Here is a 26,871-nt window from a genome sequence, read left to right as displayed (position 1 = left end):
TTTGTTCTCCTTCGAAAACTTCAGATGTATTGAAAAGTGTACACAATTGACATTTGTTGGATATTAGGGGTTAAATTTACTCAACCTGTCGAGCGTGAAGGTTGCATTTTATACTCGACTGATCTGCAAATTACTCGACTCGGACTTCGGGCTGGCAGTGTAAGTCAAAGACTTATTTTCGCAGCAATTCAGCAGTCAGTTTTACTTGCCCGTCATGGTTTTTTACTTGCCAGGGCAATCGGGCAGGCACTTATTTCGAACACTGATTTATGGCGTATAAATTGCTATTTATTTTGTATCGAATTTGCAGTCGTATTTGTCACTTACAATGTATTTAAAACAACAAGAAAAAATTGAGAACTATTGAAGTCATATCCCGTTTTTAAAGATAAAATATAGGTTTCTCTTTTTAAATGCCGTGTACCAGTAGTATTCATATTGATTACCAGACCTCTAGCCAGTCCTGTACGGGTTGTCTAGAAGTCCAGTAACCAGACCTCAAGACATTGGGTCTAGAGGTCCGGTTACCAGACTCCTAGTTACTGTCTAAAAAATTGGCAGTGCAGTTTCAATGTTGTATAAGATTCAACACGGTTACACCACCTTATTAGTTCCCTACTGCTTGAAAACCAGTTTCGGGGACTATAGGAATGCACTTTTCTGTCATTCCGTCCGTCTGTCCGTCCATCTGTCCGTCCGTCCACAATTTCGTGTCCGGTCCATAACTCTGTCATCCATGAAGGGATTTTAATATTACTTGGCACAAATGTTCCCCATGATGAGACGACATGTCAAGCGCAAAACCCGGACCCCTAGCTCAAAGGTCAAGGTCACAATTGGAGGTCAAAGGTCAACAGGGCTTTTTTCCTATCCGGTCCACAACTCTCCCATTCTTGAAGGGATTTTAGTATTACTTGGCACAAATGTTCCCCATGATGAGATGATGTGTCATGCGCAAATCCCGGACCCCTAGCTCAAAGGTCAAGGTCACAATTGGAGGTCAAAGGTCAACAGGGCTTTTTTCCTGTCCCGGGCCATAACTCTCCCATCCATGAAGAGATTTTAATATTACTTGGCACAAATGTTCCCCATGAGGAGACGACGTGTCATGCGCAAAACTGGACCCTAGCTTAAAGGTCAAGGTCACAATTGAAGGTCAAAGGTCAACAAGGCTTTTTTCCTGTCCGGTCCATAACTCTCCCATCTATGAAGGGATTTTAATATTACTTGGCACAAACGTACCTCATAATAAGACGATATGTCATGCACAACTTTCAAACCCCTAGCTCAAAGGTCAATGTCACACTTAGCAGTCAAATGTTAACATAGCATGAACAGGGTCTGTTTCGTGTCCGGTCCATAACTCTGACATTCATTAAGGAATTTTAATATCACTTAGCACAAATGTTCCCCATGATGAGACGAGGTGTCATGCACAAATCCCAGACCCCTAGCTCAAAGGTCAAGGTCACAATTGGGGGTCAAAGGTCAACAGAGTTTTTTTCCTGTCCCATCCATAACTCTGCCATCCATGAAGGGATTTTAATATTACTTGGCACGAATGTTCCCCATGATGAGACAACATGTCATGGGCAAAGCCCAGACCCTTAGCTCAAAGGTCAAGGTCACAATTGGAGGTCAAAGGTCAATAAGGTTTTTTCCCTGTCCGATCCAGAACTCTGTCATCCATCAAGGATTACAATATTACTTGGCATAAATGTTTCCCATGATGAGACGACGTGTCATGCGCAAACACCAGTACCCTAGCTTAAAGGTCAAGGTCACACTTTGAGATCAAAGGTCAAGAGGATTTCTTCCTGTCCGGTCTAGAACTTTTTCATGCAAAGCAGGATTTAGATATCAGTTGGCACAAATATTCCCCTGGATGAGACAACATGTCATGCGCAAGAACCAGGTCCCTAGGTCTAAGGTCAAGGTCATATTTAGAGGTCAAAGGTCAAATTCAAGAATGACTTTGTACGGAACATTTCTTCTTCATGCATGGAGGGATTTTGATGTAACTTGGACCAAATGTTCACCACCATGAGGCACCCTTGTTTTTAGAATTAAGTCCCTTTGTTATTACTATAAATAGATTTTATTGTAACTTTTTTATTACTGGCGGTAGAGAAAAATCGAGACCACTTTTATGTGGTACAGCATGCATGTTACATCCAATTTTTAGGTGTATTTTGACCTATCTCTACCTGGTAAAGAGTTTCTTGTGGACTTATATTATATAGATTAATTTCCCTTTGTTGTTACTATAAATAACTTACATGATAACATTTTTATAATCAGCCAAAAAAATTCAATATGAAAACAACTGTAGGTTTTTATATATATAAATTTTAATCCAATTTTAATCCAAGTGTTTTGTAATAACATATTGTATATATAGTACAATATTGTTTATACATCATTGACAGATATCAGTTCATTATGTTATACTTCAGTAGAGAAAATTAGGTGCCTTCCAGTAGGGGACTTTGTATTGCATGGCAATACTTCGTTCACTTGTTTTTGTTGACCATAGACACACTATCATGCAAACTCCTTTTTTCCCAGAAGTTTACTTCTGTGGAACAGTCTCTGAGTTAGTCTATCAGTTTTCTATCAGTTCTAATAATTCAGCTTCCTATTTTTACTTTTAATAGCCCATATAATAGGTCGTTTACTCAATTAGCAGCTGTCAGAAATGTGTATTTTGGCAATAGAAATAATTCCCTTGAATTGAAAATGCTGTGCATAACAGCATATATTCCCCCAATGTACAGAAACACCAAAGCTGAATAACAAACTCTGCGGCTGTCAAATAATTTTTGCACCTCTTAGGCACTGTGATTGTGGATCAGCAGTCTAAGGCTTGTGTCTAGGATAATAATATGGGGGTCTGGTTTATTATTATACATGGTTCTAGAATAATTGGTATTGATATACTGTTATAATTATGCTGATATTTGTATTGTTTAGTATTAAAATACCATGAAAGAATTATTTAAAATTTCAGTCTATTATGTCATACAATGGAGCTGCCATAATGGCAATGAAAGGAAAAGAATGTGTTGCTATAGCTGCTGACCGGAGATTTGGTATACAGGCACAGACCATCAACACACAGTTTGACAAGATCTTTGAAATGGGACCCAGATTGTATGTAGGCCTTCCAGGATTAGCTACTGATGTACAGACAGTGTAAGTTGGAGTTAAAGACCTTTCGATTAAAACTCGTCATTTTCTGATAAATTAATAATCATTTAATTTTTAAGTTTAAATTTAGTAACTTCCAGTATAGCCAATGTTGCATAAGAATATCATTAACTTACATTGTTCTGAACTTCATTACTTTTTGATAACATATTTTTCTTAGCTTACAATTATCCATGTATTATGTAAATGAAGATCAATATTGTATTGAAATGTTGTTTAATTGGTAGAAGTTATCTGTTTCAGTGCAGAAAGGTTAAAGTTTCGACTTAACCTGTATGAATTGAAGGAAAACAGAAATATTAAGCCCAAAACATTCCTCAGCATGGTTTCAAATCTACTGTACAGTAGGAGGTGAGTACCTTAGCGTACCTTTGAAGTGCCTCAGCCTGACCTTAATGAATCTTGAATAAAAGGTCTGTTGACAAAATTTTCCATAGAATTCGGATGTTGTAATAATGCCAGTCCTACATGTATATTGATGTGCATGTAAAATGATTTCTAGTCAGACAGAACTGTGACAATGACAATTCTTGGGCATTGTGTTATAAAACCAGCTTTTTAATCTTATTTTGGCCAAAATATGTACTTACAAGTTTCGTCATGATTAATAAGTGACAGGCAATCTTCTGTACTGATAAACATGAAAATTTTGAGTGATTTCAAGCAGTAGAAGATGAATCTAATGAATACTTAAATCAAATACTGCTGGATGCATTCATTCCAAGTCAGTATGTTTAAAGTATTGCCCTTGCACCCTTTGAAAATAAAGTAGACTAAAACTTAGTTTCTAAAATGTCAGTCTGAACATTGAGTTTTTTTAACTCCTGACTAATATTGAGGGCTCTTGACTAATATTGAGGGCTGAATGCGGAACTATTGAAACTACATGTATATAGATACGATAGTTACATGCTCAGCTTTCATAATGCTAATTGCTATAGTAATGTTCATCTCTGTCAGTTTTTAAAAATGTAAGTAACATTTGTCGGCCAGTGTCGATAACCCTACAGGTATGTTCATTGGCGTAATTTTTCAAGAGAGACAAAAAGTGTTTTACAGGACAAAAAATTAAAGGATGTAAACTGTTTCATGCACACTTTAAATAGCATTATCAATTACACTTTCCATGACACATCTCATGTTTCTGCTTTTTTCAATATTGTGCATACACATTGTTTTTAGAATGACATAATCATAAAAAGTTGAACTATACATGAAAGGAATGTTGTATATGGCTGTTTTAAATAAAAAGAATGAAAAACTGCTCTTTTTCAAGGTTAGGAAGCAGTATTTCAATAACTAGAACGATGAAAATTAGTTTATTGTTTAGATATAATTGTTGTTTGACTTAAATACCATTTTTAGCTCACCTGTCACAAAGTGACAAGGTGAGCTTTTGTGATCGCGCGGCGTCCGTCGTCCGTCGTCCGTCCGTCCGTGCATCCGTCCGTCCGTAAACTATTGCTTGTGACCACTCTAGAGGTCACATTTTTCATGGGATCTTTATGAAAGTTGGTCAGAATGTTCACCTTGATGATATCTAGGTCAAGTTCGAAACTGGGTCACGTGCCATCAAAAACTAGGTCAGTAGGTCTAAAAATAGAAAAACCTTGTGACCTCTCTAGAGGCCATATATTTCACAAGATCTTCATGAATATTGGTCAGAATGTTCACCTTGATGATATCTAGGTCAAGTTCGAAACTGGGTCACGTGGGGTCAAAAACTAGGTCAGTAGGTCTAAAAATAGAAAAACCTTTTGACCTCTCTAGAGGCCATATTTTTCATGAGATCTTCATGAATATTGGTCAGAATGTTCATCTTGATGATATCTAGGTCAAGTTCGAAACTGGGTCACGTGGGGTCAAAAACTAGGTCATTAGGTCTAAAAATAGAAAAACCTTTTGACCTCTCAAGAGGCCATATTTCTCAATGGATCTTCATGAAAATTGGTCAGAATGTTCACCTTGATGATATCTAGGTCAAGTTCGAAACTGGGTCACGTGGGGTAAAAACTAGGTCAGTAGATCTAAAAATAGAAAAACCTTGTGACCTCTCTAGAGGCAAAATTTTTCATGAGATCTTCATGAATATTGGTCAGAATGTGCACCTTGATGATATCTAGGTCAAGTTCGATACTGGGTCATGTTGGATCAAAAACTAGGTCAGTAGGTCTAAAAATAGAAAAACCTTGTGACCTCTCTAGAGGCCATATTTCGCAGTGGATCTTCATGAAAATTGGTCAGAATGTTCACCTTGATGATATCTAGGTCAAGTTCGAAACTGGGTCACGTGCGGTCAAAAACTAGGTCAGTAGATCTAAAAATACATGGGTGAAAGTTTTCCGTATTATGACGGAATTCCGTATTTTGGACCTTCCCAAAGGTCATTTTTCCAAATCGTGTAAATCCGATGAGATTTCGGGGGGGGGGGGGGGGTCAAGTCAACTCGTCCCCTAGACATTGTTCCAGTGCGGTCGTCTATCAATGGCAAAAAATGACGTCCATATTTCCCAGGATGCTAAAAATAGCGCTGATTGCAACAATTGCATCGTCCTTTTCCGTTAGGAATACTGTATGTAACATTATTTGATAGCCGAAAATAACCGAACGCTGGCGATTATTCATCCAAAAATGGACTGCAGATCGGTTATTTCCGCGGATAAGACTGAAGATTCTATTTGAAATTTCCGTGTGTAACCGTTTGTAACCGATGGTTAACGAATCATTTCAGCACGCGTGATACTTTATGACCTCCTTTTACGACAACCAAATACCCGTTCATAACTGCTATTCGGAGGCAGAAATTTCAAATGTTCACGATATTGAAGAAATTGACCGACCTGACCGTCATGAAGTTTCTACCAACGGATTAAAACACCAAAGAGATTGAGAAACAAGCTAAGAACACAGTTTAACGGCGATGGCAGTTGTTCGAGTTAGATTCTGAGGGGTTGAAAATTGAAAATGGTCTGATAGATAGAGTGGTGGAACCTATGCTCGCGGTATTTTGTACATATATAGTCTTTTTAAGAAGCAAGAAAAAAATATTATTTCGATTTGCCTATGCAAAAACTTAAAGTTATCCTCCTTTTATCGAAACATATTATTGATGTGCGTCATCACGTGACTTGGTCGTCTCGTGAGCTATCGACACGGCATACGTGAAAAGGTGAAAATTCGCCCTGAAGGGAACCTATGCTGGCGGTATGTAATATCGATTAAACTAAGGACGAAAAAAAAATCAGCAGGCTAAAAATGAACAAAAAAGCATATGCGAATATAATATTTAGAACATTACTCATTTATTATGTGAAAAACAAAAGAAATGGGGATAAAATTTAGTATGTGCCTCTATGTGTATATTTCCCTTTCAGAAATGGAGTCACTATTACAACAAAGCTTAAAAACGTGTAATAATGTTGTTTAAAAACAGAATGTTCAAGTATTAAAGATTCAAACAACGACAGTGATTAACTCGCTAATGTTTTCTACACTTCTTTTGTGTGTAGGAAATTTACTCCTCCATACATCTCAGAAAGAACCATTTGGACTTTGTCAAAATACTAAGATCAACATCGATCTTTTCATGGTTCGAAAGGCACTCGTTGTGTAGCCAGGCGTCACATTCATCACATCTTGCTCTTAAATGTATCTTATATCTGAATGTAATGCATGATTTCTAAAAAACTAACTTTAGTTTAGTGATTTTGACATATTTGTGTGAGATTTGTGCGACGGATACAAATTGCGTAAAATGTATCGGCTGCTGTATACGTCACTTGAGCGGCACGCGCGGCTATCGCTACGTTTGTTGTAAAGGCATTTCACCACTGGTCGGTGTTGAACATATCATGATGAAATATTTTTATCAGTGCTTCTGCAGAGAGCATATTTATCGAAATACCGCGAGCATAGGAATACCACGAGCATAGGTTCCACCACTCTAGATATTTGCTGTGTTGCATATATTACAAATCCAATGGAAAGAAAGGCATCAGACTTCACTGCGAGGACGCCAAACACCAGAAGAAACACTCGAGTTGTGAAAACGGGGAATGAGGTGAGATGATTTTTCATCATCTGTTTATAAATGCTTAATCTATATGGAAGAGGTACTAACTCACAAGCATCCATGACAAGTATGCCTCAAATTCAAATAAAAATAAGGGTATTAAACATACCCCCAAAGGCTGAAACAGAGTTGTTAACAGTGTTACCTGAACTTCATACCTTATTTTATCCTTAATTCTGGCAATTTTGGCATGGATGTGACCCCACCCTCTTCCTTTCTTCTGTCTTCTCCTTGCTTTACTGGCCATATACACTGTTGCTTGCTGGGACTGGTCTGTTAATACTGAGTAAATAGTTTAACTTGCCCTAAAATTATGAGCCCAGCAGCAAAGTGTCAGTTTAAACCAAAGAAGCCAATGTATTAGGGGAACCCATGCCCAATTTTTAAATAAAAAAATATATATATATATATATGGTATTTGTCTACGGCTCTGCTGTATATACTAGTTTTGTATGTCATTTAATAATGGGTCCATTTGTTTACTTTCAGGTTCTTCTAATAGTACTAAGAACACTGAATCTATGCAAGACAGGGTGGATAAACAACACTCCATAACCAGTGGCACATACATAAACACACATAGCATTGCCAGAAGTTAATTGATGACCTAAGGAAAAATCTTAAAGGAGTCTGGACAGATTTTATCACTGTATACCAATGAGGCAACAGACAATAACAATGATAAGAATTTGAATGTAATTGCATTGTATATTGTGAAATGATGTGGAAATAATAAAATTACAAATTATTTTTGAAAAATAAGGTCTTGAATTGTGTTTGCAGAAGTCTCCAAAACTGAAATACAGAGGACTCTACTTATCAGGGAAAGCTTTGTACAGTACTTGGAAATTGCTGTATTTCAGGAGCTTCCGGGGGCCTCTGGCCCCCTGGACCCCTAGCCAGGGCTTTGCCCTGGACCCACAGGGGGCCCTATCGGCCCCCAGATATTTTTTTCAGTATTTTCAGTTTTTTCAACTTTCACCCATGAAAATAGAAAAACCTTGTGACCTCTCTAGAGGCCATATTTTTCAATGGATCTTCAGGAAAATTGGTCAGAATGTTTACCTTGATGATATCTAGATCAAGGTCGAAACTGGGTCACGTGGGGTTAAAAACTAGGTCAGTAGATCTAAAAATAGAAAAACCTTGTGACCTCTCTAGAGGCCATATTTTTCATGAGATCTTCATGAATATTGGTCAGAATGTTCACCTTGATGATATCTAGGTCAGGTTCGAAACTGGGTCACGTGGGGTCAAAAACTAGGTCAGTAGGTCTAAAAATAGAAAAACCTTGTGACCTCTCTAGAGGCCATATTTCTCAATGGATCTTCATGAAAACTGGTGAGAATGTTCAGCTTGATGATATCTAGGTCAGGTTCGTAACTGGGTCATATGCGGTCAAAAACTAGGTCAGTAGGTTGAAAAATAGAAAAACCTTGTGACCTCTCTAGAGGCCATATTTTTCACGAGATCTTCATGAAAATTGGTGAGAATGTTCACCTTGATGATATCTAGGTCAAGTTTAAAAGTGGGTCATGTACCTTCAAAAACTAGGTCATTAGGTCAAATAATAGAAAAAGCTTGTGACCTCTCTAGAGGCCATATTTTTCAATGGATCTTCATGAAAATTGGTCAGAATTTTTCATCTTGATGATATCTAGGTCACATGTGCTCAAAAACTAGGTCACTATGTCAAATAATAGAAAAACGACGTCATACTCAGTTCAACACTTGGTCATGTGGGGATAGGTGAGCGATTCAGGACCATCATGGTCCTCTTGTTTCTCTTGTTTGGTGGTGAGATGCTCGTCAAAACTGAAGAGATTATATGACATAGTAGAAGTACAAAAATGGTCCAATGAATTTAAATGGGTTTTGCATGGCATGGTTCTTTGATTGGAATTTTTGCAGAACACACAGCATTGTAACTATACTCTTAAACAACTGGATTTTATTAAATATTCATATAAACAGTCAGGGGTGTAACTGTTTCAAGTTATCGCAATTTATAACCCATCTGAGTTATTGGTTAAACTTCCATAACTTGTTTCAGTTATCATAAAATATTACAAAGCCCTCCTGTGCCAATTCCTCATTTTGAAAGAGACTAATGCAATTATTTCCTGAATCCTTGACCTTTTATCTTTTCAGCTATGCAGTAAAATTTTTTAGGCAAGGCTGATAAAGTTTTGCAAAAGCTTTACAACTGTAAAACTCTTAATATCTCATTATTATCCCATTATGCTTATCAGGTCATGCTCAGACTAAAGGAGAATTTGATTAACCTCAGTTTGCTACTAATTTTACTTTAAAGGTCACTTTGTGAGAACAGCAAAAAGACTTTTTTTAGCTCACCTGTCACAAAGTGACAAGGTGAGCTTTTGTGATCGCGCGGTGTCCGTCGTCTGTCCGTGCGTGCGTGCGTCCGTAAACTTTTGCTTGTGACCACTCTAGAGGTCACATTTTTCATGGGATCTTTATGAAAGTTGGTCAGAATGTTCATCTTGATGATATCTAGGTCAAGTTCGAAACTGGGTCACATGCCTTCAAAAACTAGGTCAGTAGGTCTAAAAATAGAAAAACCTTGTGACCTCTCTAGAGGCCATATATTTCAAAAGATCTTCATGAAAATTGGTCAGAATGTTCACCTTGATGATATCTAGATCAAGTTCGAAACTGGGTCACGTGCCATCAAAAACTAGGTCAGTAGGTCTAAAAATAGAAAAACCTTGTGACCTCTCTAGAGGCCATATATTTCACAAGATCTTCATGAAAATTGGTCAGAACGTTCATCTTGATGATATCTAGGTCAAGTTTGAAAGTGGGTCATGTGCCTTCAAAAACTAGGTCAGTAGGTCAAATAATAGAAAAACCTTGTGACCTCTCTAAAGGCCCTATTTTTCATGGGATCTGTATGAAAGTTGGTCTGAATGTTCATCTTGATGATATCTAGGTCAAGTTCGAAACAAGGTCATGTGCAGTCAAAAACTAGGTCAGTAGGTCTAAAATTATTAAAATCTTTTGACCTCTCTAGAGGCCATATTTTTAAATGGATCTTCATGAAAATTGATCTGAATGTTCACCTTGATGATATCTAGGTCAAGTTTGAAACTGGTTTATGTGCCTTAAAAAATAGGTCAGTTGGTCAAATAATAAAATAACCTTGTGACCTCTCTAGAGGCCATACTTTTCATGGGATCTGTATGAAAGTTGGTCGGAATGTTCATCTTGATGATATCTAGGTCAAGTTTGAAACTGGGTCAACTGCGGTCAAAAACTAGGTCAGTAGGTCTAGAATTATTAAAATCTTTTGACCTCTCTAGAGGCCATATTTTTCAATGGATCTTCATGAAAATTGATCTGAATGTTCACCTTGATGATATCTAGGTCAGTTTCAAAACTGGGTCACGTGCGGTCAAAAACTAGTCCAGTAGGTTTAAAAATAGAAAAACCTTGTGACCTCTGTAGAGGCCATATTTTTCATGAGATCTTCATGAAAATTAGTGAGAATGTTCACCTTGATGATATCTAGATAAAATTCAAAACAGGGTCACATACCTTCGAAAACTAGGTTAATAGTTCAAATGATAGAAAAACCTCGTGACCTCTCTAGAGACCATATTTTTCAATGGATCTTCTTGAAAATTGGTCAGAATTTTTATCTTGATAATATCTAGGTCAAGTTCAAAACTGGGTCACATGAGCTCAGAAACTAGGTCACTATGTCAAACAATAAAAAAAACGACGTCTTACTCAAAACTGGGTCATGTGGGAAGAGGTGAGCGATTCAGGACCATCATGGTCCTCTTGTTAAATAACTTACCCGAGTTAAATATATTTTATAACTAATACAGGTTATAAAATGCTTGAAAAAGTAACTGAAATAGGTTACATAACTTAAAACAGTTACACCCCTGACTGATAAATGTATCTGAGGTCAAATGCTTTCACATGTCTTACTAAATGACCTGTCATTATTTTTCAACATTATTTTTGTAAAAAAAGATCTATTATTAAACAGATGATAAGAAGAAAAAAACACTCAGTTTTGCCTCTAAGTATTTGAATGAGGAGAATCAACATTTTGTGCTTTTCAAGACATAATGTCTTAAAACCTGAATAATTATCATATTCCTGTCCTGTTTCAGGTTTGGTCCATATTTTGTGGAACCAGTGATTGCAGGATTAGACCCCAAAACAAGCGAGCCATTTATAGCCAGTTTAGATCTGATTGGATGTCCAATGATCACAGAGGATTTTGTTGTCTCAGGGACCTGTAGTGAACAGATGTATGGAATGTGTGAAACCCTTTATAAAGCTGACCAGGTATGTAATTGTATTTAAGCTAGACTTTTACTTTTACGTATTCCAAAAATAATGGTAAAGTCTTCCAGAAAAGAAAAAAAAAATGTAAATTTCTTCGTACCCAATGGCTTTATGTTTATATCTAGGTTTTTATGACAGTGACCATGTGAGAATGAAGACAGTTTCAGACCAATAACTAGAGAGCCCACTGCTGAGAGGTTAAGATGAATTACATGCCACTGTTGTTGGTTTTAGTTAACAGAAGTCATGTAGTTTCATTTGAGGAAACCATCCAGCTTGCTTATAAATGGAAGGGTCATTATTTAATGTTCCTGCTAGAATAATACTTGGAAAGGTAAAAATACTACAGTGATTATGATAAGACTTAGTGTATTATTTCAGTTAATATTATTTTATGGTATATTTTACAGGAACCCGATGATTTGTTTGAGACTATATCTCAGTGTCTGTTGAATGCAGTGGACAGAGATGCTGTGTCAGGTTGGGGAGGTGTTGTTTATATCATGTAAGTTACACTACTACATTTGTTTGTCATTTATTTAATTCTTTTTAGCTCACCTGTCACAAAGTGACAAGGTGAGCTTTTGTGATCGCGCGGTGTCCGTCGTCAGTGCGTGTGTGCGTCCGTGCATAAACTTTTCCTTGTGACATCTCTAGAGGTCACATTTTTCATGGGATCTTTATGAAAATGGGTCAGAATGTTCATCTTGGTAAATTCTAGGTCAAGTTCGAAACTGGGTCACGTGCCATCAAAAACTAGGTCAGTAGGTCTAAAAATAGAAAAACCTTGTGACCTCGCTAGAGGCCATAATTAAATTTTCAATGGATCTTCATGAAAATTGGTCAGAATGTTCACCTTGATGATATCTAGATCAAGTTAGAAACTGGGTCACATGCGGTCAAAAACTAGGTCAGTAGGTCAAAAAATAGAAAAACCTTGTGACCTCTCTAGAGGCCATATATTTCACAAAATCTTCATGAAAATTGGTCAGAATGTTCACCTTGATGATATCTAGGTCAAGTTTGAAACTGGGTCACATGCCTTAAAAAATTAGGTCAATAGGTCAAATAATAGAAAAACCTTGTGACTTCTCTAGAGACCATATTTTTCAATGGATCTTCATGAAAATTTATGAGAATTTTTATCTTGAAAATATCTAGGTCAAGTTCAAAACTGGGTCACATGAGCTCAAAAACTAGGTCACTATGTCAAATAATAGAAAAAACGATGTCATACTCAAAACTGGATCATGTGGGAAGAGGTGAGAGATTCAGGACCATCATGGTCCTCTTGTTTAGCTCACCTGTCACAGTTTTCATGGGATCTTTATGAAAATGGGCCAGGATGTTCATCTTGGTAAATTCTAGGTCAATTTCGAAACTGGGTCACGTGTGGCCAAAAAGTAGGTCAGTAGGTCTAAAAATAGAAAAACCTTGTGACCTCTAGAGGCCATTTATTTCACAAGATCTTCATGAAAATTGGCAAGAATGCTCACCTTGATGATATCTAGGTCATATTCGAAACTGGGTCAAGTGGTTTCAAAAACTAGGTCAGTAGGTCTAAAAATAGAAAAACCTTGTGACCTCTCTAGAGGCAATATTTCTCAATGGATCTTCATGAAAATTGGTCAGAATGTTCATCTTGATTATATCTAGGTCAGTTTCGAAACTGGGTCATGTGGGGTCAAAAACTAGGTTAGTAGGTCTAAAAATAGAAAAACCTTGTGACCTCTCTAGTGGCCATATTTTTCATGAGATCTTCGTGAATATTGGTCAGAATGTTCACCTTGATAATATCTAGGTCAAGTTCAAAACTGGGTCACATGGGGTCAAAAACTAGGTCAGTAGGTCTAAAAATTGAAAAAACTTGTGACCTCTCTAGAGGCCATATTTCTCAATGGATCTTCATGAAAATTGGTCAGAATGTTCACCTTGATGATATCTAGGACAAGTTTGAAACTGGGTCACGTGCGGTCAAAAACTAAGTCAGTAGGTCTGAAAATAGAAAAACTTTGTGACCTCTCTAGAGGCCATATTTTTCATGGGATCTTTATGAAAATTGGTCAGAATGTTTACCTTGATGATATCTAGGTCAAGTTCGAAACTGGGTCATGTGCGGTCAATAACTAGGTCAGTAGATCTAGAAATAGAAAAACCTTTTGACCTCTTTAAAGGCCATATTTTTCAAGAGATCTTCATGAAAATTGGTCAGAATGTTCACCTTGATGATATCTAGGATAAAATCGAAACTGGGTCACGTGCGGTCAAAAACTAGGTCAGTAGGTCTAAAAATAGAAAAACCTTGTTATGTCTCTAGAGGCCATATTTCTCAATGGATCTTCATGAAAATTGGTGAGAATGTTCAGCTTGATGATATCTAGGTCAAGTTTATAACTGGGTCATGTGGGGTCAAAAACTAGGTCAGTAGGTCGAAAAATAGAAAAACTTTGTGACCTCTCTAGAGGCCATATTTTTCACGAGATCTTCATGAAAATTGGTGAGAATGTTCATCTTGATGATATCTAGATCAGTTTTAAAAGTGGGTCACGTGCCTTCAAAAACTGGGTCATTAGGTCAAATAACAGAAAAACCTTGTGACCTCTCTAGAGGTCATATTTTTCAATGGATCTTCATGAAAATTTGCCAGAATTTTTTATCTTGATGATATCTACGTCACATGTGCTCAAAAACTAGGTCACTTTGTCAAATAATAGAAATAACGACGTCATACTCAGTTCACACTGGGTCATATGGGGATAGGTGAGCGATTCAGGACCATCATGGTCCTCTTGTTTTTCAGAATGACCTGTACCATCAGAAATGGGAATTTTAGTGTTGCTGGGAAATAGTTCTGATTTATTGCTGTGTGCTTGCCGTAGCATGATTTTAAACTCAGGTTACAAGAAGAGTGTTGGGGAGCCAGTGCTGCAGAAATATCTGGAACTTAGTCATATTTTTCTGTGTGCGATATTTACTAAGGTAAAAAACAATTAAAGGGATTGGTTGTGAATTTTAAGAAAGAGCTTAAAATTTAAAATAACATCTCTATTGAGCTCAGCCATTTAGTTAATCACTGGCATATATGCTGACCATAATGGTTTCTGTTAAACAGCTGAGTCTGTCAATATATACATTTAGTAAAAAAAATAATTATATATTATCCCTAATGCCTCACATCCAATGCTTAGCAATTTAACAGACATGCATCCAAGTGCAAGTCAGAATGCTGTAAATCCAACTTTAGTTATTATATTTCAGGGTTTTTTATGCCCCCAGCATCTACTGATGCGGGAGGCATATAGTGATTGTCCTGTCAGGCCGTCCGTTCATTCGTCCGTCCGTATGTGGTTAACCAAATGGGACCGTTTTGTCTAGCATCAATACCCCTTACTAGAATGACTTGATACTTATGTAGATGTAACCTGTGACCATTTCTCATCTTCAGACATCACCTGACCTCAGTTTGACCTTGACCTTGACCTCATTTTGGACTAAGGTTGCTTTATATGGGCCATCTCTTGGTTAACCAAATGGGACCGTTTCGTCTAGCATCAATATCCCTTACAAGAATGAATTGATACTAATACGGATGTAACCTGTGACCATTCCTCATCTTCAAACATCACCTGACCTCAGTTTGACCTTGACCTCATTTTGGACTTAGGTTGCTTTATATGGGCCATCTCTTGGTTAACCAAATGGGACCGTTTTGTCTAGCATCAGTACCCTTTACAAGAATGAATTGATACTAATACAGATGTAAACTGTGACCATTCCTCATTTTCAAACATCACCTGACCTCAGTTTGACGTTGACCTCGTTTTGGTGCAAAATCTATCAACAAGGATGCCGCTGGGGGCATCAAGCGTTTATTGAACGCAGCTTCTTGTTTAGTAAATTTAACATTTAGTTTTTATAGGTTATAATATTTTGATACTATATAAAACTAAAAGTTTTTGTTATTATGTGTCTTTAAAGATTAACTTCTGGTACAGATGATTTGTAACAGTCAATCTAAAATGGTAACACTGTAAATAAAAGCTTGCAGGATAAAGTAATTTTGACTCTGTTATGTTGAAGGGAAAGATATAGTTACTTCCCTTCCATTGAAGAGGGATGTTAGATATGAATGTGACTTTTATGTAGTATTTGTAACTAGCTTTTTAGTCTTTTAGTCCAAAGAAAGTAGCTTAAAGTTTTGCTATGCAGTATGCACCCACTGTGTTTAGTCGTATGTATTCTTTGAATCATCAGTCTCGCCTCCAAAAATAGATGTTCCCCGATGTTGTCTAGATGTAATGTTGATCCTGCATCACAAATTGTGCACAATTTTCTCTGAATAAATTTTGTCTTAACTGAACTTTCTCCTGAAAACATGCCTTAGTATTTGACAGTATTTAAAATATGAAAATTTGCTTAAAATTGATGATGAATTACTTTTCTCTAAATTGTTCTGCCTTCCCCTGCAGATTCTATGGTTTATTTCATTCAGCAGTCTTAACCTGGGTGGGTTTAGTAGGTAGAAATACAGTTTTCTGTGGTAGTTGCAGGATTGTAACACTTACGCACAGTTTTAATAAAATCTAAAGTTTAACTGAATTTATATCTGTGTCGATGAAATCTTTGTTTTACCTAAAAAATAAAGCCTACATTGCTCACTAGGGAAAATGCAGCTGTATGGATCGTTGGGCTCTGAGTTTTCCATGACAGTTTGACAAAAAATACTCTGTTGAAAATCATACGTCCTCCATCTCTGATTGGTGTGGAGAAGTTGGCAGTTACTTGCAGAGGTCAAGTTAGTTCAGGGACACTGGTTATGTTAACTGCCTGCATAACTGAAATATTGTTGAAAAACTGAGCTACATGTACATCCAAAATAAGTAAACCTAGGAATGATAAGAGTAGCTCAAATGTCTGTCTTTTTCAAGTCATTTTAATTAGACTAATTGCTGTTCAAATTCCTATTTTCAGAGAAAAAGATAAAGTAACAAAAAGAATTCTTAAAGGAAGAATGGATTAGTTAAATTATGTAAGTCAGTTTGAAATATATATGTTAGCATGTAGCAGTCTCTTGAACTGCATATAATTAAAATATACTTGTTGTTTTGATTTTTGAAACAACCTGTCTACAATATTTTTTGTTAGCTCACCTGTCACGTAGTGACATGCTGAGCTTTTGTGATCACCCTTCATCCTTCGTACGTCGTCCGTCCACACTTTCCTTGTGAACACGATAGAGACCACATTTTGTATTTGACTTTAATCAAACTTGCACACAACTTGTATTGGCATAATATCTCGATTTCTTTCAAAAACTGGCCAGATCCCATCATAGGTTCAGGAGTTATGGCCCCTTAAAGGGGCCAAAATTTGCTATTTTTGGCTTGTGAACACGATAGAGACAATTTTTTGCAATAAATTTTAATCAAACTTGCACACAACTTGTGTTGGCATAATATCTCACTTTCTTTCGAAAACTGGCCAAATCCCTTCATGGGTTCCAGAGTTATGGCCCCTTAAAGGGCCAAAATTTGCCATTTTTGGCTTGTGAACATGATAGAGACCACATTTTGCAATCAACTTTAATAAAACTTGCACACATTTTTTATTGGCATAATATCTTGGTGCATTTCGAAAACTGGCCAGATCCCATCATGGGTTTCAGAGTTATGGCCCCTTAAAGGGCCAAAATTTGCTATTTTTTGCTTGTGAACACGATAGAGACAACATTTTGCAATCAACTTTAATCAAACTTGCACACAACTTGTACTGGCATAATATCTCGGTTCCTTTCGAAAACTGGCCAGATCCCATCATGGGTTCCAGAGTTATGGCCCCTTGAAGGTCCAAAATTTGCTATTGTGGCTTTTGTAGCCATATAGAAACTTCATTTATGGTTTGATTTGATACAAACTTGCAAAATATCTTCGACAACAATAAATCTTGGATTCCATGATGTATCTGTCAGATCCAATCATAGGGTCTGGAGTTATTTTATATCTGATTACCTCCCCTGATTTTAATCAAAATGGATTTATATCAGTAAGTACTTACAGGACTCATTTAAAATTTCATTATTGTTATTAGTTGGACTCAGACAATCAGGGTAGATAACTATGGCCTGATTTTATGTCAGATTACCTCCCTTTATTTCAAATTAAAACTTAAGAAGGTACTGATGTGAAATTTCATTTATGCCATCAGATTGACTTGGACAATCAGTGAAGATACATATTGACTGAATTTATGACAAATTACCTCCCTTTATTTTTTATGTAAATGAATATACCTAGCAGCTTCTAATGAGATTGGTTTGAAACGTTATTTATGTCTTCCATGGTAAGAAATTTCTACTTTTACTTACTTTTCTAATATATTGTTGTAAAGGCTAGTACTTTGTATTTTCTACATGAATGCATGATTACCTCCCCTGATTTTAATAAAAATGGATTTATCTCAGTAAGTATTTATAGGACTCATTTGAAATTTCATTATTGTCATTAGTTGGACTGAGACAATCAGGGTAGATAACTATTGGATGATTTTATGTTAAATTACCTCCCTTTGTTTCAAATTAAAATTGGTGTATCTCAGTAATCAATGAAGAATCTGATTTGAAATGTCATTTATGCCATCAGATGGACTCGAACAATCAGGGTAGATAACTTTTGACTGAATATATGACAAATTACCTCCCTTTATTTTATGTAAATGAATTTACCTTAGCAGCATCTAATAAGATTGGTTTTAAATGTTATTTTAGTCTTCCAGGGTAAAAAATAGTCATGCTAGTACAAAAATGCAGCATTTGAGCCTAGGACCCTCAAACTTATTATGGAGATTGGCCCTGACTAGTACTTGAGTCATAGGTCAAAAGGGATTGTTACAAGAAAATATTTATCCTGATGATATTTAATGTGTATGCCTATGTGATCTATGTCAAAACTTGATCTTATCATTAAGAGCAATGGTACTCAGGTGAGCGATATAGGGCCATCATGGCCCTCTTGTTACAGTTTCTTTTTGTTGTGGGCCTACTTTGCGATGTATGGCTCTATTGCTGTGTTTGGGGGTGTTCTGTACTTTCGGGAAATCTACCCTTACCTATTATCTTTTAAAGTAGAAACATTTAGATGAAAAAATGAAAGCAATCTCTTTGGTATTGGGCCTTTTACTGGACCTTCTTTCTGAAATGAAGAGCCTTTTAATTATACGTAATAGAAGTGTTTTTGATATACACATGCAGAACTACCTTCAAACAATCCGAGAAATTGTTTAACAAACCCCTTAGCTTATTAATATTAAATCTGACAAAGAAATCTCTGCAGCAGTAATTCCTTAATATGTAAAAGAACATGTTTTCAGACAAACTTCTGATTTAATCAAATGAAACAAAATGAAAAGAGATGGCTTTGTCAGGTTAAATATTTACATTCCACTTCTGAACGTTTAGTAATTAGCAACGAAATATAAAATATTGGCATAAAACCCCTCAGGCAGAAAATCTTACGATGAAATCTCTGTTCAGTGTTGTATTTTTCTGTAATCTAACAAGACAGGAATATTTCTCAAATCTGAAAACTTGACAAGATTATTAGGCTCTTTTTGGTAAAATGATGTAACTCAACACTTCGGAGACATTTTCCAATATCCTTTGTCTCTTTTGATTCAAGTGCTTTTCATCTTGTGAGCAACACAATTTCTAAATGCTATGTTTAGTGCACTAATATTCTGAAAAATAAATTGGGATCTAGGAATCATTTTTAATGTCTATATGCCATTTGCTTTTTAACATTCTGAATTTTGTATATACACTAATAACAGTGTACGTGATATTTTATATTGACTCTTAGGAGACCGTTGATGATATTTTCTGTGTAATATTATTGAAAGGCCTCAGAAATAGATTTCCACATTTTTTGGCTCAGCAAACATATCTCGAATAAAGACGTTACATTCCATACAGCATAAACGTTGGTCCAGTGACTTGTAAGGAGACATGAAATCGATTATTTTATTGTTGGTGTTTTTTTTAGAATTGGTGTAAAAATGTTGTGTTAGTATTTGGAGGGTAAGGCTAATTGGAGGCTGAGGTTGACAAACAAAGAATTGCATTTATGAATATAACTTAACGTAATTATTATTGGTATTATCTTTATTATAATTCATGTGCATGCAGTCATATTATAATTTGTTCATATTACTTAAGTAAACTAAAAGCAGTATAATTATAGTATGACCTGAAATTATTGATATTTTCTTTTCAGCAGTTGTGTTCATCATCATCAACAGTGCTACATTCTACAGCGACCTCTGCACTACATTCATTGAAAACTGTATGGGCCATTTCGGCTTTGAAACATGTTAATTTTATAACACATTGGGACTCCTGATGCATAAACTGAAAGGCATATCTGGTAGGGTTTTTTGGGCCATTTTTTTTAAAATTTGTTTTCAGATGGAATGTATAGATGAAACCTTAAGATTTATATCAAGAAGGCGTTGTAAAACATAGTTTATGTCAATTTCTAAAGCTCAAAACCCCCATATTTTTGTGTTCTTGACAATTTTGGCACAATTTTTAACCAGAAGTTTTTGTTCCAAATTAACACGGTGACCTATCATTTTTATACATTTGAACAGAGTACAATGATCTGGACCTATGAATGTACTATGAATAGAATGTGTCTAAACATTTCTTAAAAAATTAAATTGTACATATTTGTATGTTCAAATGGTGCATTTTTCCCTGAGAAGTGGAATTAAATCATTTTCAGCTCAGTGTTTTCACTTTGTAGTTTCTTATTCTTGACATGTCTGCTGTAGTATTGGGATAAATAAATAAATACTGTCAGCAGACAAGATTAAAAAAGATTAGGGCATTTTTGCAAGGTTTGGTAGTTTTGCCTTTGTAAAGAAGTAGAGCATGCAATAGATTTAAAACAAACACTCTAACTTTTACTTTTTATCGTTTGTTTTTTTAAAAATTATTCATCAAGGTCAACAAATAAACTATATTTCAATAAAATCTGTCTATTAGAAGGAAACTGTCAGATGTGCCTTTAGTTTGTATTTCTTACCTGAAAATCAGACTATTTGAAACTTAACATAAAGTGTTAAAAGTGTGAGGGTGATTTTGTCTGCCAACAATGATAGCAGGTTGTGTGAGTGGCAAGCATTCCGTCAGGTGAAATTAAAACTTGGCTGTGTTGTTTATCTGCTGCAGCTGTTGATTTTTTAAAACTTACAAAACTGTCACTTACAGTATATTTTTGACCAGTGTCGTCATCATGTTAACAAAAGAAAAAACACCAAATTTGCAATAGGTCATATTGATCATAGTTCAGTGCTTTTCTAACAACAGATTTAAAGTTACTGTCTTTCTACAGTAACTGTTATAATTGTTAAAGTTAGTGCTAATTTCTGTCCATTTAAAGTCGCACAGAACAATTTTCTATTGATTCATGATATTTTATCATCTTTGTAAATTGTAAATAAACAATTGAAAAAGAAATAGTTGTTTTACAACCTTTTGCTACTCTCCAGTATGTCGACTCCTTCTTGCACTTCCTAGTACCAAGAGACTAAAAAGTGCTACTTGGATTTTCATAGGAGCTTGATACCAACACGATGGTAGGAATAGACCTTGATTTATAAAAAACCCCAAATAATATCGACATCGAATACCAGGTAACTAGTTACCATGCTAGCTTTGTTAATTTGATTTAGAAGGGCTCTAGTTGTAGTATTGCTTTGCCAGCCGAAAGTTCTGTTGTGATGTTCGTGTCCCCCACTTCCAAAGTTTTTAAATGAACAACTTCCATACTTCTGTAGGTTGGAACTCGGGGGTCATGGAATTCATCCCCCTGGTTTCCCATTAGTAGATTTTGGAGTTACTTAGTAATACTTTATTTATCAAAACAACATGACATGGTACCTTCTGCTTATCAACTATGACAAATCCTTTGGAATGTATGCTTGATATTTGAAACTGACTGCGAAATGAGACATCTGACAGCTGAACTTCAAGTTTAATATACATCATTGCTATCCAGCTTTGTAACGTTTGACATAAGGCTAAAATGTGCATATATGAAACGTAATGAGCGATTGTCGAACTCTGCCGCGGACCATTTAGAGAATACTGGACCAATACGCTATTCAAGAATGAGATGTCCGGTAAAGTTCGATGTCTCAGAAATATGAGGTAGTAACTGTTATTTAAGACATTACGTGACCTATACATTCCCGAAAATAGAATTAAAAGGGCTACAGCATGAATATAAAAGCATAAATGTGTAACCCTGATAATTTGACCCAAATGACATTTCGTTTTTAATATAAACTTACATGCGTATCCGTGACGACCCACTTCTGCCAGTTATAGAAATATAAAAAGGTCGTATCTGCAGATTTTTAGATGCAACAATTTTAAAGTGAGAAGGTCGTAAGTAGCAGGTACGACCTATTGTACAAAAATATATTCAATACAGCTTTAGCTATGAAGTTTCAATATGGATAGGAATAGTTCCGTTAAGAAATCTGTAAAAGTTTCTTTTCAATATTCTCAAAACATTTCTTTCACTTACAACCCTTTATTTCTGTGACATCGAGTTGTCATTGATCAAGTAACTTCATATCGGTCTCGTCATTCGTCGTCAGAAGTCGTATTTGGGCTTTGTTCTCGGACCTATAACACCACTGAAGGCCAGTATAACTGCAATACTGACTTATTTTGACCACATGCCCGCTAAAGGATTTCTTTACTTGCTTTGACAGATATTGTGACCTATTTTGCCATCTTGGGTAACTGGTAATTGGTATTGTGCGAATTTACATTTGTTCGGCATAACATTTTGCTTTATTAAAGTATTTCAGTCCTCCAACTTGTCAATACAATGCAGTTCAATTTGTCCGTAGTACTGAGATTAATAGACGGAGACACTTGTATGATAATAAAGGAAATATTTACACAAGAATGAAACAATCTGCTGGAAGCTATTCATTAGGATAAAATAGTAAACAGAAGATGGCTGGGGCAATAGTCTGTTGTAAACGGTCTTGCCAGAATAAATATTTGAATCAGATTAACAGGCGTCAATATTAATTTAGTGTATAGACCTATAACAAGGTTTACATACACTTAATAGTCTAATGTTTTGAATCATTACGACCAATCTAACTCTCAGACAGTTCTGTAGTGCACTTCCCTTTGCAGAATAAACTTAGTTACACATAGTCATCAAACTTTTTATATTGAGCCCATTGATTACTAACACTATGTGGTGGTTGAATAGTAGAACTGTCACCTGTGTGTGTTTATTCCGCGGATCTCTCCCGCAAGGACATCATTTTAAAGAATCAATTATTTCAACAAATTAAATTCAAAGATTTTCACCATGTTTTATACCATAGAACAGTTATACAAAGTACCCCAAAATCTCGGAGGCGCGTCATACTAGTATTTAAAATTGTGAAATGATTCCAGACTGGCTTATTTGTTGTACCATTTTTGACGTAAGAGTATAAAATCGGCTTATTTTCATGTCACTTAGCAAGCCAACATTTTTCGAAAAAAAAACCAACAACAACATAATTTTGGATCACAGACATTTTAGACTTTATCAACGTTTACTTAAGAAGGGTTTATTTTACTTTTTATGTTTCGGGAAGAAAACAAACATTACGTGAAAACATTTACATTCAATATGTGTTTTGTATAGATTTTTTTTTTCGTATGAACATTACCAAAGGCGGTCCTTTCCGCCAAATTGGGATCATTCACCTAATTACATAAACAAAACGACGTCGTTTGAAAAACAACAAAAAAAAGCAAACAAATGAACATGAAATTTTAGCTAAAACTCATTTTTCTGAAGGTAAAGGTCAATATTAACGTCTATATGATTTATTATTGGATTAAATGATATGTGGTAAGTGTAAGCATGGAAACAACATGACTGAAAGTTGCGATCTGAATGTCGTCTTACTACGTCAAACGTTTGTGCGATGTTATTTGAAAATCCGACAAAGGGATACAATATACATAATATAAATACTATGACATTACTGAATGTTGGTCTACATGGCAAACTTTTATGCCGTATGATCTGAAAATCCATCAAAGCTTTTTAACGACTGCAAACACGAACTACTTATTTGACCTTGTATGTCACAGTACGACATTGCCCAAGTACCAACATAAATGAATGTTGTGTTCCGCCTCTTGTCTTCATATGCCAAGTATATATCATTGTGGCCAACTTCACACGGAGAGAAATTCTTGATTCAGGTAGCAATTTGCCTATATTTTCATTATTACTTGACGGACATTTACCTTATTACTTTACGGACTTTCATAAGATAAAGAGCGTCAAAGAAACAAAAAGCACTCTTCTCCGCACAAAACGTCTGCAATCTGTCCTCAGTACTTTTAACAAACACTTCGCCCAACTGCGAAAGTGTGTACGTTCTACACAGTAAGTTCACGGAAAGCAGTTAGGCGAAGTGTTTGAGAAAAGTACCAAGAACTGATGGCAGGTGCTTTCATGTACGAAAATAGAACCTGTTTTACAGGCGTAAAGACCGGCTTTTTAAAATTATAGCTGTAAAAGATCTGTAAGTGAAAAATTACCTGAAATACAGGTGTAAAACATACAGGCTCAAAATAATAGCTGGAAAAAATTAAAGTTTAAAGTTACAGCTGTAAAATGGCAATGTCTCAAAATCAAGTTTTTCTCGGAATATTCAGAATAATAATTGAGCCGTGCCATGAGAAAACCAACATAGTGGGTTTGCGACCAGCATGGATCCAGACCAGCCTGCGCATCCGCGCAGTCTGGTCAGGATCAATGCTGTTCACTAACAGTTTCTCTAATTCCAATAGGCTTTGAAAGCGAACAGCATGGAGCCTGACCAGACTGCGCGGATGCGCAGGCTGGTCTGGATCTATGCTGGTCGCAAACCCACTATGTTGGTTTTCACATGGCGCGGCTCATATGATGTTGATAACATATGAACATTTCAACGAAGACAATGAGATCATATAACTTACTTATTTTACGACTGCAATTCATTTTTGAAAATTCCCAAAAATGCACTAAAATGTGTAGAAAAAAAAAATAAAAACGTTACGAGGGAAGAAAATGACAAGAAAAACAAAATAATGTCGTTATCATGACCTTTCGAAAACAGATTATTTGATATCTATATGATATCATTTTTTTTCTATTAAAATATTTTCTATTAAAGAATCAATATCTACACCCTTGTATTCTTATAAACTATATTCATCCTTTTCCTAAAACACAGCATTTATGTGTATTTTTGTGAATTTAAAAAGCGGGGTGTTGTAGTAGAATGAGCTTTTCACAAACTGTTTGATAGATCTTCATCGAACTCGGTTTGTAGCAACATTATATAAAGGTCCTCCTTCAATTTTGTTCAAATGGAGCAATTGACCCCATTTAGGGGCGACCAGAGCTGAAAATAGAAATACTTTGAAATGAGATTCTACTCATGGACTATCTGATGGATCGTCATCAAACTTGGTCTGTAGCATCATCGTAAGGTCTAAGGGCCACTTGATACCTTTATACGACACATACTCACGAATCGCAGGATGTATTTTCATTAAACTTGGCCTGTAGCATCATTATGAGGTCCTCTTCCAATTGTATTCAAATACGCGTTATTTGATCCATAAAACGATCGGCAGAGCTAAAAATAGAAATACATTTAAACAATGTCTTCTCATTGACCGCTTAATCTTCATCACACTTCGTCTGTAGCAACATTATAATGTCCTCTTTAGATTATGTTTGATCCATTAAGGGAGCACTACAGGTGAAAATCGAAATACATTTGAACGACTTCTTCTCATAAATTATGTGATGGATCTTTACCAAACTTAGTCTGTAGCATCATTAAAAAAGTTATCTCCGAAATTTGTCCATACGAGGGCACTTGGTCTCCTTTTAGGGGTCAATAAGTTGAAATAGAAAACACCATTTATTATAAACGACTTCTTGTGAACCGCTCTCTGGATCTCCATCAAACTGTCTAGATTTGTAGCATTAATTATAAGGTCATCTACCGATCTCTTTCAAATTGGGGGTGGAGGTGAGGGGAATGGCCTGTAAAATTAGAAATTCCTTTAAACTATTTCTTCTCAGGAACCGCCGAATGGATCTTCATCAAAATTGTTCTGTACCATCACTGTAAGGTCTTCTGCCAAATTTATTCAAAAAGGGACACTTGGCTCCTTGTAGGGGACACCAGAGTTAAAGATAGAAATACTCTTAAAAACTTCCTCTGATGAACTGTTTAGTGTATCTTCATCAGACTTGGTCTGTAGCATCAGTATAATATCTTCTCCAATGTTGTTCAGATGGGGGAAGTTGATCCCTTGTAGGGGCCACTAGAGCTAAAAGTTGAAATACCGTTAAACGAATTCTTCTATAAAACTTCGTCAAACTTGGCCAGTAGAAAAATTTTAAGGTTTTCTCCCAATTTTGTTTAAGGGCCGCTAGAGCTAAAAAAAAAAACACTAAATACCTTTAAATGACTTCTCCTCAAGAATTGCTTCATGGATCTTGTTATGTAGCATAATTGTAAGAGTCTTTCAAAAATTGTTTTTTAACATTAAAGACGAATAAAAATCTTCATGATAAAGATGATGACAACTACAAAGAGAAGAAGACTCAATAGAAACATATTTGACCGCACCAAAGAGAAAACCAACAAAATGGAGCATCTGCGACGCACCATAGACCACAGCACGACCAGCTGCGCCCTCCGCGCAGTCTGATGTCAGGATCCATACTATTCGCTAACGGTTTCTCTAATTGCAGTAGGATTTTAAAGCGAACAGTATGGATCCTGACCAGACTGCGCGGATGCGCAGGCTGGTCTGGATCTATGCTGGTCGCAAATGCACTATGTTGGTTTTCTCATGGTGCGGCTCAATTTTGTTCGATTTCCGAGAATAAATCTATCCAATTACGTGAGACAAATCATAATCGTTGTAATTTGATTATTTTTTTGTGAAGACTAAATTATGTGCTGATGATTTTAATGTTTCCCTTCAAGCTCATTTACGTAGATGAGAAGTACACGTCTGTCATAAATGTGATCTTAAATTACCCAAATTATATCAGGTAGCTACAAAAATGTCTTAATGACGACTTGAATAATAACAATAATCATGTCTAAGAAGACAGATTCACTCCAATCAAAATACAAAAAACCCATATGAAAATGCC

At 35.9% G+C, this 26,871-nt stretch overlaps 1 protein-coding gene across 3 annotated transcripts in view; it reads left to right on the top strand.

The window, feature by feature from the left end:
* Nucleotides 1–21,122, top strand: part of LOC123531631 (proteasome subunit beta type-3-like) — a 24,485-nt gene extending 3,363 nt beyond the window's left edge. For 2 of the 3 annotated variants that reach the window (XM_045312761.2, XM_045312763.2), the window contains exons 2-7: nt 3,011–3,195; nt 3,454–3,561; nt 11,431–11,608; nt 12,019–12,113; nt 16,580–16,637; nt 19,876–21,122. In XM_045312761.2, coding sequence (XP_045168696.1) covers nt 3,011–3,195; nt 3,454–3,561; nt 11,431–11,608; nt 12,019–12,113; nt 16,580–16,628 — 615 coding nt within the window. In that variant the 3' untranslated portion in view covers nt 16,629–16,637; nt 19,876–21,122. The remainder of the gene's footprint in view (nt 1–3,010; nt 3,196–3,453; nt 3,562–11,430; nt 11,609–12,018; nt 12,114–16,579; nt 16,638–19,875) is intronic. The other variant, XM_045312762.2, reaches the window with a different exon arrangement.
* The last annotated feature ends 5,749 nt before the right edge of the window (nt 21,123–26,871 follow it).

Source organism: Mercenaria mercenaria, chromosome 11 (assembly GCF_021730395.1).
Source record: "Mercenaria mercenaria strain notata chromosome 11, MADL_Memer_1, whole genome shotgun sequence".
Classification (NCBI taxonomy): domain Eukaryota; kingdom Metazoa; phylum Mollusca; class Bivalvia; order Venerida; family Veneridae; genus Mercenaria; species Mercenaria mercenaria.
The sequence above is the reverse complement of the archived record's forward strand: the minus strand, read 5'-3'. Positions and strand labels throughout refer to the sequence as shown.